Source organism: Papaver somniferum, chromosome 8 (assembly GCF_003573695.1).
Source record: "Papaver somniferum cultivar HN1 chromosome 8, ASM357369v1, whole genome shotgun sequence".
NCBI lineage: Eukaryota > Viridiplantae > Streptophyta > Magnoliopsida > Ranunculales > Papaveraceae > Papaver > Papaver somniferum.
Genome location: NC_039365.1, coordinates 152,920,126 through 152,936,051, shown reverse-complemented (window position 1 = coordinate 152,936,051; position 15,926 = coordinate 152,920,126). Strand labels below are relative to the sequence as shown.

General features: G+C 35.5%; 1 protein-coding gene and 1 long non-coding RNA gene across 2 annotated transcripts; both read right to left on the bottom strand.

Annotated features, from left to right (window-relative positions):
• Positions 1 to 1,887: 1,887 nt before the first annotated feature.
• Positions 1,888 to 3,444, bottom strand: LOC113303555 (geranylgeranyl diphosphate reductase, chloroplastic-like). The gene has a single exon (XM_026552590.1). It carries the CDS (start codon positions 3,358 to 3,360, stop codon positions 1,978 to 1,980), a length of 1,383 nt encoding a protein of 460 aa, XP_026408375.1. The 5' UTR covers positions 3,361 to 3,444; the 3' UTR covers positions 1,888 to 1,977.
• Positions 3,445 to 11,770: 8,326 nt separating this feature from the next.
• LOC113301643 lies at positions 11,771 to 15,009 on the bottom strand. The gene is made up of 4 exons (XR_003336400.1): positions 14,833 to 15,009; positions 13,045 to 13,131; positions 11,973 to 12,047; positions 11,771 to 11,817 (listed from the first exon to the last, which is right to left on the bottom strand). It is a non-coding gene; the product is annotated as an uncharacterized LOC113301643 (long non-coding RNA).
• Positions 15,010 to 15,926: the final 917 nt, after the last annotated feature.

Here is a 15,926-nt window from a genome sequence, read left to right as displayed (position 1 = left end):
TCTGCATAACATGGTCATTAAAGAAACCAGGCGTGACCCAACCTGGACTAGTTTTCCAGATGAAGATTTGACACCGAATCTTGTGGTGGAGTATGGGCGTCCGGCAAGAGAATATAGACTTGCCACTGACAGACTCCACAATCGGGGAATCTATGCACAACTAAGACAAGATTTAACAAAGCACTTTTGGGCTTTAAAAGGAGCAGCAGACGTGCGGGGGGGGGGGGGGGGGGGTAGAGGAGAGGGATAAACGTGTACAATTGAGGCAATTATATTTAAAAGTTGTTGTTTAATTAATATGTTTTTTAATTTAAAGTTGTTTGTTAAAATTGAGACAATTATACTAAACTAAATTAAAACAACTACACTGAATTGAACTAAACTTAACTACACTGAATTGAACTAAACGTGTTCATTCATTAGAAAGACTGAATTCCTCTTCGTTTTTTTTTCCGATACATCATCTTCATCTTCTTCCAAATTCACACACTGACCAGTTTGTTGAGGGGTGCCTTCAATTTGTTGGTGGGGGACTTGTTGGGCCTGGACTTGTTGTTGTTCGGTCTCATCCATTTGCTTAGTCTATATAGCATATTGTCGTACATTCATTTTGCCGGTGTCCAAGGAGAGTAACTTGCTTAGCTTACAATTCCTGTAGTGTTGTTCTCGCGCAAGACGACTTTTCTGTTGATTATTTAAAGAAATGGCACGGTCTCTGACTCTATCTGCCTCCACTTGCATCAAATTTCCTTGTGATCAACATAATTGAACTCGCTTGAACCTCCTTCTGTTGCTCGTTGGGCTGCGTCTCTCGCTGCTTTTGCAGCTTTCTGACCACCTCCTCTTCTTCTCTTCAAGTTGGTGTTAACGTCTAGATTAGTGCTGTGTTGTTCCTGACTACCTGGAGTTCCATCAGGCGAGGAAGCAGGCCCTCCATTCAGAAAATCCTGCGAGATTAGACCGTGTGGTGATCTTCCAGGCACTTGATGACCCTCCAGCAAGTATGGATTAAACTTGTTAAGCACTCTCAAAATGGTGAAACAAGTTTCATGTTGGAAGCTTGAACCTTTGTGGGATCTTTGCCACTCTTCCCGACATCTTCGTTCCACATCCGATTCGCCTTCACCACTTTTTCTGTTGTTCCACATTTAAGTGATCGAAGATACATATTCGGTAACAGATGCTGAAATTGTGCAAAAACGATGAGACAACCCATCGGCATCACGACTATGAATGTTACCGGTTTCTTCACAACTTTTTTGTAAAATCTTACCATAAAAGGTTTTTTTTTTTCTTGATAAATACCATTGATTTCATCTAATGTATATAATACATAATTTCTGCAAAGTAACTCGTCTTCATCCATCGTATACCTGGAACCACGAATTCTTGTGTTTCTTTGTTGTGTTTCTTGTGGTGTTTGTGTTTGTTGTTGTGAGGATGCCATATTTGAGAATTTTTCTGAAAAATTGAACTAATATGAATAGTTTTGTTTAAAAAAAAATTAGAAACGGTACGAAAATTGTGTAATGTTGAGAAGATGTGAGTCTAAGTATGTACACGACCTGAATTTAACTGAATTTATAGGGAAAGGAAAGGAGAAGTGGGACTGGATGGGAATAGCAGTTGGCGCTCATACAAAGAAGTTGGCGCTTTTACTACAAACGTTGGCGTCCTCATTGATGAGGCGCGTTGGTTATATGAACGCTGGCGTTTTTCCTTTTGACGCCACCGTTGCTAGACATGACGGCCGTCTTTACCACATACGTGCGATGGTTCTACCGACTCGATGTTCAAACCAACAAATCTGATCGTTTGAACATCCATTTTTCATGTTTGTTCATTCCATAATGGGAGCAAAATGAACAAACTCTGATTCCATAAGAATTGCTCTAATCACCCAAAATGCACACAGCACTACGACAACACAGATGACAACAAATAAAATCTACTGAACTTCAAGTACAATCTGATCTATTACACTTCAAGCCTTTCCATCTCTTCCTTAATAATGTTAGACCTAATCAGACTACCAACCGTATTGACCACCATTTTAACATCTTCCCATGGATTCCCTCTAGCTAACTTCTTATACAAATAGCTCTCAAATGTCATCCGTTGTACATAATCACAACCACAAATCTCCACTAAACACTCTCTAGCAGCATTATTACCATAGAACACCTTTTGCAGTATATCCAAAAACCTGAATGTATTAATATACTGCGAATCCCATTTTTTTAAATACTCTCTTCTCAAATCTTTTTCATCGATCATTCTAACTCCGTTCATCGACGCCCTTACGACTGCTTCTCCACACATTCTACCTGATTTGGCTGCAAAATATATACCTTCACCTGAGCATTTTGTAACATAACCAGCGGAATCACCAACTAGAGCAACTCGTCCTCTAACCCGACGAGGTCTTGGATGTTCAGGAATCGGGTGTGCCTCCACTTTAATCACTTTCCCACCGTAGATCTTCTCTTTCACTCTCTCTCTAACACCATTCTGATACAACTTAATATCCTGCTTCGAACACACCGTTCCAGTTCCAACTGCCACGTGATCACATTTCGGAAAAACCCATCCGTAAAAATCGGGGGAGATATCGTTACCAACGTACATCTCAGCGAGATTCTCGTAATATTTCATTTTCTCGTCTGGTAGACGAATTCGTTCTTGAAAAGCAATGGCGTAACTGTAATTCCCAGCATCAATGGATTTTGCAACCCTACTGTTAGCACCATCGGCTCCGATCACAACATCAACGGAAATCGACTCCTTAGATCCATTGCTGTTATAATGCAAGGTGTACGGAGAGTTAGGCGAATCAGGCAACTCCAGATGTGTGAAAAGAGCGTTGATGATGTTTGTACCGACCGATTCAGCGCGAGAACGAAGGAACGAATCAAGAACTTCTCTGCGGATCATAGCTATGTATTCATGAGGTTTTAGGGTTTTACCGAAATCAACTGTGAGATTTGATGGAGATATGATTTTCATTTGAGTGACTCTACGGTCGATTAAATCAAGAGGGATTGAGAATTCATCAAGCATACATAATGGAATTGCGCCGCCGCATGGTTTAGCACCGGATGGACTTCTTTCGATGAGATATGTTTCGATACCGCCTCTTGATAGAGCTTCTGCTGCTGACGAACCAGCTGGACCACCACCAATCACAGCTGCGCGTAGCTTTCGACCACCTGAGATGTGCCGGTTGTTTGTGGAAGAGTTGCAGATGATAACGGAGGAAGATCTGTTAGATTTCGGTGAATATGATGGAGTTTTTCTGGTTGTAAAGATCCATGACTTTTGGAGACTGTGAAAGTAATGGATTTGGGATGTTGTTGCCATGGTGTTTGATTGAGTTTTTTTAGGGTTCGTTGAGATTTTCAAGTGAGAGATAAGATTTCAGCTCTGATGAAGCTGATGATTAAAGAAAACAAAGACAGTGGAGACTGAAAAGTGTTGTTTATAGTGATAGGAATATTAAAATCTACAGGAGAACCAGGCCACGTGGAGAGAGAGATTGTGCATGACTGACTTGCGTCACCCATGCATGACTGACTTGCGGATCGTTTTGAATCGATCGAGACCACTCACTCACTCAGTGACTCGAATACACAGATACCAGTTCTAGCCTGGTCAATTCTGTGCGTATGCTGGTCAAAGTAGCACATTAGGAAGATCTTGAGATTTACAAGATAAATTAGTAGGAAATACCATATGGTCCTCGGAATAATACATTAGAGAGTCTAGTCCAGTTGATTCAGTCATGTGTCTGTTTGGTCCTATTTGAAAAAACATATTATAGTTTGATCCTAGAAATTATGGTTTGGTTCTAGGGTGATGTCATGAATGATGTAATTTTCATTGTGTGGTGGTAGAAATATCCTTATATTATTGTTTGGTCCTAGAAAATAATGGTTTGGTCCTAGGTGACCACATATATACCAAAATTACTAGAAAATATCTCATTCTCAGATTTACTTTCTCTCTCATTTTCTTTTCTTTTTCAGATCTTTTTTTTTTTTTTTTTTTTTTTCTTGATGATTTTTGATCAAATTTGATGTTGAAGACGATGACGAACCCGATCTACTTGATGAAGACCACGACGATATCATGTTGTTGTTGTTGCTTGTGTTGAAGATGAACTCTGTTTTTTAGGGGTTTTTTTCTGTTGTTGTCTTGATAAAGAAGAAGATGGAGACGATGATGTTGTTGTTTCTGTTGAAGCCGACAATGAAGATGATGAAATCGATGAAGATGATGTTGAAGACGTTGATGGATTTTCAAATGATGTTGTAGTTGTGGTAAAAACTGGGTTCTTTTCAGACTTGTGAAGAATTTTTTTTTTCTAGATTTAAATTAAACACGCAAATAAATAAAATAGTTCAAACCTTTAGAGAAAAACACCAAGACTTGGATTCCACCATTGATCCATTATTTGATAAATTCTAATAATTAATATTCATGCAATTTTTCTTTTAGAGTGATTCTAATATTATGCCTTTTGTAGATTTTTGAAGTAATAAATGTAAACACCAAGCATGAAACATCAAGAGTCTTAAACTAAGCATGCTCCATCAAAATGAATCACAATTATTCAATAAAAATCAATTTTCCAATAAAAATTCAATGCAAATAATCATGTAATAATATTGCAAATAAATAATAAAGTTAGAATTATACCATAAATAAGGACCAATGGCTTCCTCCGTCGCCTTGGCTAAGGGGTTTAGCTCCTCATCCCAAAAACACACTCACAAGATAAATTCATGGCTAAAATAGGTGTTTTTATTGATGTATAAGATGAAACAGGAAATTGTAACGCTGTGAAAGTGTTACAACGTCACCGTTACAAAGGGGTCACTGTTACAAAAGAGTATGGTAGTTTAAGACTTCTGTAAACGATAACTATATACTGCTGTGAAACAACAACAGTGGTATTGAAAATAAGTCTGCTGAAGAACGACGGACTCTGCGAGTCTGTTCTTCGTGTTCTTCAGAAGCTTTAATGGTAGCAGCAGCAGCAGCGCTGTCTCCTCTATAATTGCTTCTCCTAGGCTCTCATCGACTCTAAACTCTCTCCTAAGGTTTTCCAAAATTTTCTTTGATGTAAACCAACACTTATATAGCCCAACAGATCCATAAATCTAGACTAAATATGCGATTATTCTTTTTCTTCTTCTCATGCAGTTGAAACGATAATCGCTTCTGTTGAGATTTTTCACGTGCTGTTGGCTATAAAATAGCTACCAAACTCTTCCATAATCTTGAATAGGACCATGAACATGTTAATCCAGCGTCAAAGTCCTCCAGAAATCTCTCAAAAATATTCTAAAAACCCAACAGAGAACACGTCTCTCTGTTGGAAACTTTGAAACCCTCTCTCGGCCATTCCAGCCCAATTGGTTGGTTCCAATCGATTGTACTAGGCCTGTTTAGTCCATCCAAGTCCAGCCCAACTGATTTCGGAGATTGAATCTCGTTAAAACTCCATCAAAATTCGATTATCAATCTGCCAGTGAACTTCCCGCCAATTTTCCAATTCAAAACGTGAAGAAGGTGGGTGCCCTTATCCTGTGCTGTTCTCCCTTTAGCAGCTGCCTGGAAATAGGTCACCCCTTAGTAATTAGGTTACCCCTTATCCAAAATCGAGGGTCCGTATAGTGATTTCTCTGGGACATTTTCCGCACTTTTTTCGGGGTTCCTCCGGGATATTCCTGGGGTACTTCCGGTACAATTCTGGGGCGCTTCCGGCACGTTATCAACAGAGGTCCAAATGCCGCATTTTTAGCCAATTTCGCCACAAAGCCTCATTCTTCAAAAAACACCTACAAATAAATAAAATAACCAAATAAGTACGATATCGAGCACTAACAATATATACAAATGAGCTATATTAGACACATAAATGCGTCTATCAGACGTCGATGAATATGATGTTGTTGAAATCGATGAAGAAGATGAAGGTTTGGGTGTTTTTCGTCGTTTTTTGTTGTTGTTGTTGTTGAAGATGAATGACGACGATGAATTTTGATGAAGTTCTTTGCTGCTGCTGCTGCTGTTGTTGAATATGGGGATGATGCTGCTGATGTTTTTATATGGAGTTCATTCCAGAAATGAAGTCTGGTTTGTATAGGTTTTTATATGGACTTCATTTCTGGAATGAACTCTGGTTTTTTTAGGTTTTTATATGGACTTCATTTCTGGAATGAAGTCTGTTTTTTTAGGTTTTTATATGGACTTCATTTCTGGAATGAACTCTGGTTTGTATAGGTTTTTATATGGACTTCATTTCTGGAATGAAGTCTGTTATTTTTGGTTTTTATATGGACTTCATTTCTAGAATGAACTCTAGTTTGTATAGGTTTTTATATGGACTTCATTTCTGGAATGAAGTATGTTTTTTTAGGTTTTTATATGGACTTCATTTCTGGAATGAACTCTGGTTTGTATAGGTTTTTATATGGACTTCATTTCTGCAATGAAGTCTGTTTTTTAGGTTTTTATATGGACTTCATTTCTGGAATGAACTCTGGTTTGTATAGGTTTTATATGGACTTTATTTCTGGAATGAACTGCTACAAGAAAATAAGTAAAAATTAACACGGAATGGTACTTTTGTCAGTTTAATATTTTTAAGTACTTATGGACCAAACAGTAAAAGTGTTTGACCAAAGGACTAAACTGACATGGGCCCACCTAAAAAATGACCAAACGATATTTTCCCGGTAAATTATGCATTGTTGAATGTTGAATCTAGCTTTGTGATGTTGGTCGTAATGCTCATGCATCCAAGTATATGTTTTGAGATAATGGCATAATGCTCATCCGTCCTATTATAACTAATGTCTCATCATTAGTACAAAACAAAATTAGGCTAAGTTAGCATGTGTTAGTGGTGGTCAGGATTTGTGCAGACAAAGATAAATCAAGGGATGTGGTTCTCTTGACCACCCCCTACAACTCGCACGCATGGCATTAATTCCTATATTATGAATGAAAAATGAATACTCAAGTCAAGATATGGATTTTCAAAAATTATAACGGGGAGGTTCGAACTCATGACCTATTGTGTCATAAGAGTGACCTCTAACCAGTGTTCCTCCTTGGTTGGAATTAATAGAAAAAATAAATCAACGGTGGTGGTTTGTTCAACTTAAATATCATAATTGCTTTATCAATTAGTATTTCACTAATTGCACATAATAAATAATCTATTCATTATAAAGTGTTTTATTAATTAGTGTTTCAATAATTGTTCATAATAAATGACTAACCATTTTTTAATTATAAATGTTTTTTAATTAATTATAATATTTATTTCTATTAATAAGTAATTTTGATAAATAATATCAACAGACATTTTTGGCGACAATGAGTAGTAGAAGAGGTGGAGGCCGAAAGATTAGTGGTGGTTAAGGGCGGCGCCAAGCACAATTCTATTCATTTTTGTTTTTTTATCATAAAATGGGGTACAAAGTCCATTTTTCACATGTATCCAACTTGCCAAGAGTTTTTTCTCCCTCTTTCCTCAAAATCCTGGCTCCGCCCCTGGTTTTTGGTGGAAGAAGTAGTGACGGTGAGTGCTGGTGAGTAATGATGGACAATATTAATTTGATGTTGTCGTCACAACATCGATAACATCGTAGTGTGGAAGATGTGGTTGGTTGTTTTTAAAACTTTTGATAAAGGAAGGTACCATATATTTCAGGGATGATATCATACAAGACAATATTTTCATGATCGTAGTTGGAACACCCAAATGGTACCCCTGTTATCTTTGGTACTATATCATATAAATCATGATTTTTTAATGTTAAAATAAAATTGATTGCAATACAAAAAAGAATATATACACGGGAAAATAAATAAATGAAACTAATCAATTGATGACATTTTGTTTAATCTAAACCTCATACATGGCATTTGTGATTGAAACTTAGAATTGCGTCCAACAACCTACATGGGGTGGGCGGCAGTGATGGTGGGAGTGGTGGAGTCAAAAATTGCATTGAGGAGGCCTGCTTTTTTTTTTTTTAAGAAACATGTAAATTTTGATGGACTAAACTATAAATATATATGGACAAAGTACTATTTATAAAATAAATTACAAAATTTGTGTAGTTATTAAAAATTTAAGGGGTTAGAGCCAGGTTAGTCAATCCTTGGCTCTGCCACTAGGTGGTGGTGGATAAAAAAAATGGATTCATATGGTTTATGGTGGTGGCGGGTATTGGTGAACAAAAACATATTATGCTAATTTCGTAACGCCACAAAATATGTAACGTTATATTATAAAGTATAAAACGTGGTTGATCATTCTAATGTTAAAATAAACTCGATAAAACACATGTCCATTTTAAAAAATTGGTGCAATCAATTGCCATGTTATGTAATAACTAAACGAACGACGCGAATCAAGATCAGAACATATGAAATTATTTATTATCGATTGTCTATGTAAAGAGTGGTCAGGATTTGTCCTTGGCAAAGATAAATTTATCGTCGGGGATTGTTTAACTTAACCATTTTTAAATATTTTATTAATTAGTGTCTCATTGATTGTTCATAATGATTAATTAAATTTCTATTATAAATGTCCATTTAATAATCCAACATAAATACATAATTTTATTAATAAATAATTGTACTAAAAGCTATATTAATTCTAATGGTGGTAGTGGAAGTAGGGTTAGTATAAACGGTGGCGGGTGTTTGTGAATGGTGGAGGCGGTAACATTACTATTGGTGGACGAAATAGTGGTGGTGGATGGTTTTTATGGTGGTGGGTGCTGGTAATAGTAGTGGATAATAATAGTTTTTACTTTTTAGTGAGTTTTATGGACCGAGTAAAAAAAAAAATCTTCACAAAACATGCAACATTGTATTGTGAAAGATGTAATTGGTTGTTTTTAGCACCATTGATAAGGACAAAAATCAAATATTTCGAGGATAATACCGGAACATATAAGACAATATGATCATGACTGTTGGATCACCGAAACGGTATCCGTATTATATAAAGGCAATTGGTGTACCCGCGTAAGAGAAAATTATCGCCTCTCAAGTACTATTACATTTTTTTCCTGAAAGACCATCAATGTCGAGTTGTTTCGCGACAACTACCTACAAAGACAACAACTTTCACTCAATTCCCGATATAAAACCTTATTAACCGGAAAAATGTATTTTCATTCTAAAATATTTGTTTGAAAATTATGTTTGTTCATCAAAATCATCATAAAAAACTCTAAATCATAAATCTAAATTTCTCCTCCGATGTTTATAGAATATTTTTTCATATTTTACATTCTCAAGTCATGCGACCTCTTGATTACAAATCAACAATATCAAATTACGGATCAATATGTATAGGTTTCATTCACTGGGTTAGAAGGTAGAGTAGATACAGATGGGTAGATCACGCAAAGCAGAACATGACTAAGAATACTTCAGTAATTTGGTCAAGAAATAAGGTCAAAAATTTAAGATTAACTTTCTATAGGACTAATTAGATCGGCTTCGATAGGAGCCAACTAAAATATGGATTAATAATAATTTCCACGTAAGACAATTTCAAAACATAGTTTGGCTAACTCTGCCTATATAAAGAGTGGTCAAGATTTGTCCTTTCTCAATTGCTATGTTATGTGAGAAGAGGGTGATATCTAAGATTGAGGTACAATTCAAATCTATCACATTCATACCATTTACAACTGGACTCCTTGAAAAAAATTGACGTGTTGTTATTATTATTACAGGTAAGGCATACATTGACCACACTTGCGCAAATAACTCACTTCACAAATGATTGGTGTTGCATGTACTGCCTAGAATGCAACGATGAATTTGAGGAAACAAGGCACCAGAAGCAGTGTCCGGAGTATTTTGGATATAGTAACTTAGACCCGATGTAATACTTATGTTCTTTTTTTTTTTAGTTTTTCCACAATCTATTTATTTAAAAAAATGAACATTCCAAATACAAAACATCAACAACAATTAGACATATTGCGTTTGATAATAATGGCTACTGATGGTCCGGAAACGGCAAAAGAAAGGAATTGTTGTAGAAGAATTGTTGGGATATACGACGGATTATTTGATACGAATGAAAGAGGTATAACTATTTCGATTCTGAAATTACATAAAGTTCACAATAGAAGATGACATCAAGTTTAAAGTTAGTAAAAAACATAATATGGCTAACTAAAATGTCAAAAACAAACAGGATATATAAACTTAGAAAGTCGTGGGACTTGAAGAGGCCAATTTTGAAAACTACAATCTTAGAAAGCAACGATCCACAATACCATAATTTTTTTAATAAATATTCAACGTAGAAGATGTCAACTTTTAGTAAATGATCTATTGACAACCTATAAATTTGAAAAAGGATCAGGTACAATATGTGTTCAAGGTTCTTCATGTGGTAATGTGTCGCCAGATTGTATTCCAAGTGAAGGTAGGAACATATGGAAGTAACAAAATGTCCAAGACTTTTGAAGTTACCAAAGCCTTCGTTAAGACGAACTGCTGGGCACAATACTTTGTTGAAGTTTTAATGGCAGAGGTTTGCATATATACAATCCCTTCGAAAAGGTAATTGGTACACATTTTAAATATTGTCATCTAATGGGTGTTGAAAAATTACAGGAAAATCGTGTCACATTGGAGAGTTTGTATCATCCGTTCGATGCAAAAAAATATTATTCTCTGCCTATTTGGAGGATCGACAACATGACCATGATAGATGAGTCAGCTGGAGCGAAATAGGAGCATGGGGAGACTTGTATGGACAATATTGATTAGTTGATTTCACTGAGATGAGCGCTGCTGACGACATATTTCCAAAAAATATTTAAACTTCTCTGTTCATGTAGAGCATTATCTCATTATAAGCAATGAACCTAAATAAAAAAGTGTATGGAAGTTAAGATTATATTTCTTTCGTTTGAGCAAATCTATGACGGTACAATATTAAAGGAAAAAACAAGAAAAAAAGAGAGGAAAATCCTGACTATTTTTATGACAAACACATATTAAATCATAAGGAGTTGATAAGTACTCGGGACACAAATTATACGATATATTAAAACTGAACCAACATCATGGCCCGTGCCATTACGACACGAGTTAAGGGCTAGTAAATAAATAAAATATAGTCATTCAAAGAATTTTCTCTATGATTGCTATTAGACATGCAATCATCATAAATATTCGCTAAATCTGTTAGTCACGAGCTTTATTTCTGTTCATCAATTATTATAGGGAAAATTTCTTGTTTGGTCCTAGGCCCATATAGTTATTTATAGTAGGGTCCAACCGTTTTTTTTTTATTCGGAGGTCCAAAATTAATTAAAACATGGAAATGTCCATAATGCCCATTACTACCAAACGTGTGTGTCTACACTGCTTACAAATTTGAGTACATATCTGGTACACTGCTTAAAAATTCGAGTACATATTTGCTACACTGCTTACAAATTTGAGTACATATCTGTCGCACTGCTTAGAAATCTGAGTACATATCTGTCGTACTGCTTACAAATCCGATTATATATCTGAATGCTTACAAATTCGAGTACATATTTGCTGCACTGCTTCCAGGTAGAGTACAAATCTGTAAGAATCAATGATAAATAAATTAGAAAACGTGTTACATCACATACATTGTGATGATTATAATTTTTCTTCGACTGTATTGCCATGCTTCTGGGGGCAAAGCAAGGATCTTCTATTATCGTTTTCTTATTAACTGCATATAGATTGACTCGCTTTACGTACTGCTAGTGTCAATGCCTGCAGACACACAAAAATTAAAACGTTCATCATAGGGGCCATAACTTATGCCCAAACATACATAGTTTAATTTGAGGAACCATACAAACCAATGCAAATAAAACTCATAATGCACGACAAATGGTCTCCACCAATAAATCCAGAATTTAATGAACCTGAAAAACTGTGGGCTGCACGGTGATATTACTGACTGAGCCATCCTGCTCTGTCGCGGTCTCCACCAATAAATCCTGCAGAAATACATCGAAGTCTGGTCAACAAAAGCAGCAATCTCATAGAAATCCAGTCATAATATAACTGAAAAACCTATATTACTCTGCTGAAATAAGTCGTGCAACTATGTTTTTTGTTTTTGCTAGTTTCTTACAGTTAATCGACAACCAAAAAACTAAACTGGAAGCACATAATTGGCATTCTTGATGCCCCTGCCATTAATCCAACATCTAATACACAAACAGTTAATACATTAATAAAAAGAAAAAAACATTAGTATCAACAATGAGAAGACATTTACAGCATAAGCTGCGCTTTACCCCGAAGCTAACATTAGTAGTTTCCTCCTCATCATAGCCATAAAGAATTTAAAAGGGTGTAATTAAATTAAAATTACCATGGGAGGTTTCAATGATTTTACCCTGTCGATTGTTACCACATAATGAGAAATTTTTTATCAGCAGTAGCTTAATCAAATCTAAGAAGAGCCGAATCTGAAACGCAGGAGACATTAATTTAACATCTAAAATAAAAATGGTTCTAAGCAAGCACAGGGATTGCAATTCGGTGGATCAATGAAGGAACCCCAACCTTGAGTGTTACTGAGAAAAGTACACATGTTCCAACAACGAAGTTCTCTATGTCACATTTGTTATGCAACTCAGATATGCGCACATATTAATAAATTTAATCTGCTTGCAAGGCTCTATTATTGTCATGGAAATATATACTCGATAGGATAATAAAATAGCAAAACCCAAACTCCTGAATCAGCTAATATCAATATAGAAGACAATGGTCATGGAAAAAATCAATTAATGTTCCACTGAAGAAGAATTCTTTTCAAAGACATCTAAATCAATTCCTGAGTTCTACGCCATGTCTCCAATTTATGCTCATTTCCTAAGCTTTATCAAAACCATTGTTTCATCTGATGTGTTCAACTTAGTCAGCATTAACAACTGTCCAGATGATAAATAAGAAAGTTAAGTTAACATATTAACTGAACCAAACCTGTGAGAGCAATCATTCTACACCGGAAAATCCCTATTATTGTGGCGATTTTTCAATAGCATTTTTCTCATCTTTGGTCGACTCTTCCTGCAAAGGAAAAAAAAAGAAATGGTTAACCATTTAGTTGTATATAGAGTTGATAAAAAAAAGATCAACATTGGTGTCAGGGAGAACAGACTGGAGCTAAAATGCATTCTTAAAAACGACAATCGTTGCAAGATAGGAATATTCTTTGATAGTAATTAACTTAAGGTTAGTTATTTGTATACACGACTCATGGAGACTGTATTGGCTAATGCAACTCCATAGCAGTTGGGGCTTTAGTTCAATATTAACAGCTCAACACCATAGTACCAACTCCATATGCTCATCATCAACGGCCGGTTGTCTCCCAGCCAACTTTGATGTCGTTTGATACATATGGTTGAGAAGCAATACCAAAAGGCAGTACCAATGGAGTAACGGTGGTTTTGAGCAGCAAAAACAACACACGGCAAAAGGAAACACCAATGAAAGCCTATTCTACACAGTAATCTACTTTTCATGGATTTCATAGGTACATCAGCGGGAGAAAAAGAAGCAATACCAAAAGGAGGGAAATTAAACCATGGTTGTACCTGCAAAATGGCGAGTACAAACCTGTATATGAATACGTACCGCGTAAAACACATCAACAAAACTAGAATCTATTTCAGTATTTCACACACGTACTGAATCAAACACAAAAAAGCACTTACTATCACTATGTGACATATGTACTAAAGATTCTTGAATTACAAATCAACTGCATGACAAGAATAGGTGACAGATCTATGAAAAATAAGAGAATCGAAAGACATATTACCGTATTTAACATACTTACTGAAGGATAAGACTAAAAAGGTGACAAAACTATGAATCAAACACAACAAAGAGCACTTCATATCAGTATCTGACATATGTACTTGTGGATAATAACATCTGAATCTACAAACAAGCGTGGTTTTGAAGCGAAAAACAAAAAGATAATCAAATTAAGGAAGTTCTTTTCAGTATTCCATATATGTACCTATGATTCATAAGTAAAAATCAACTGCATGTCAAAAAAAACTTATAAATCTACAAATACAACAAAATCAAAACAGTTATATCTCAGTATTGCATATATGTACTTCTAGATCAAGAAAAAAAAATTAAAAAACTATAAATACAACAAAATTAAAGCAATTTTTATCAGTATTCCATATATGTACTGCTGATCCAAACAATTTGTAACAACAAACAAGCATGATCTGAACTATTTTCATCAAAAACTACCAGTACATCATATATGTATTGATGGTTCATAAAGAAAAACAAAGTGAAAAAAATCTAAAACTAACAAAAAGAAACTAGTATAGGCAAATCTCATAACGAAATAAACAAAAAATGTGAGGATCCATCTAGATCTGACCTATTTTCACGAGAATAAACTAATCAAGCATGGAGATCGAAAAATCAAACATCAAAAAGGACCATATATATGTACAGATCGAAAAAATCACCAAACAATGCAAGATCAAGAAAAAGAAAAAGAAAAAGAAAATAGGTTCCCATTCATATCATCACCATCATCATTCCCAATATTTCCAATCATTCAGATTGTGTCCAGCACACAATACAACAATAATTTGATTGATGATGATAATTTCTTCCTAAATCTCATCAAATATAAAAATCTTTTTTGCTGAATACCTGGGGCTTAACTTGATTCATGTCTATGAACGCGAATTGAAACAGAAATGAGTTAAAGAGTGTGAGAGAACTTACACCGGAGTGAATCCCAGGGCGATTGGTAGTACTCTTGAAAGTAGTGAAAAGAGAGATACAACAGATCAAAAGAACAATGAGTGCAACAGATAATCGTTCTAATAATCCACGAAGTCTCCAGAGTTGTTTAAGCTGTCGATTTCCTCTCCTTCCAAACACATCTCCTGCCCTGAAAAACAAGCAAATACTCAGATGAGATGAGATCAGATCTAATGAGCACTAGAATTATCCTAATACAAAAAACTAGAAATTAAAGAATGAAGAAAATGAATGAAGAAAAAACAAGATTTCCCGCATCAGTAGAGAGAGAGGGAGGAGAGGGGGAGAGAGAGAGAGAGAGAGAAACTGAATCTGAGAAGAAAAAGAATATGGAGAGAAATTGGCTTATGTTTCTGTTATATATAGTAAAGGCTATTTTGGGAATTCTAAAAATGCACGTAATATTTACACACGTGTGCAGGACCTGGGCTTAAAAAATTAGGTCCATTTTTCTCTTTTCTTTTAATTATGGACCTACCGTTAACTTTAGTGGGTGGACCTGCCACTAACTAAGAACACTAGAATAGTACCTATTGGTAATTCCTACTTATCATAGTGAAAAATCACCGGTTTCTGAAAGGTTGTACCTCCGATGCTCATTTTTGCTTTTGTGCTTCTATTATTTGTGCACGGCCATGGCAAACATCTCTTTTAGCGGCTGAAGACAATCAAGTCTAGAAGATCTCCTCTAGTTTATTTTCAGAAAGATAATAGCTAGTAATTGCAGTATATTTTTGGGCCAATTATAGAATGGTCATACTTTTTGTAATTCGTTCACAAAATGATCATATTTTTGTATTTCGATTACAAAATGGTCAAACTTCCATCCGATTTAACATTTTTGAATAAAACGGTGTTAACTTTTCTCATAATACCCTCCTCCAAAATACCCTCTTCATTTAATAAATTGGTTGATGCGGTGGTGATGAAGCGGTGGTGGTGATGGTGGAAGCTTAAGAATCTTCATTAAACCCCATAGGGGAAGCGAGAAACCTATGGGTGAATCCGGCGTAACGATCCTGAATGCGTTCTAACGATCCTGAATGCGATCTAAC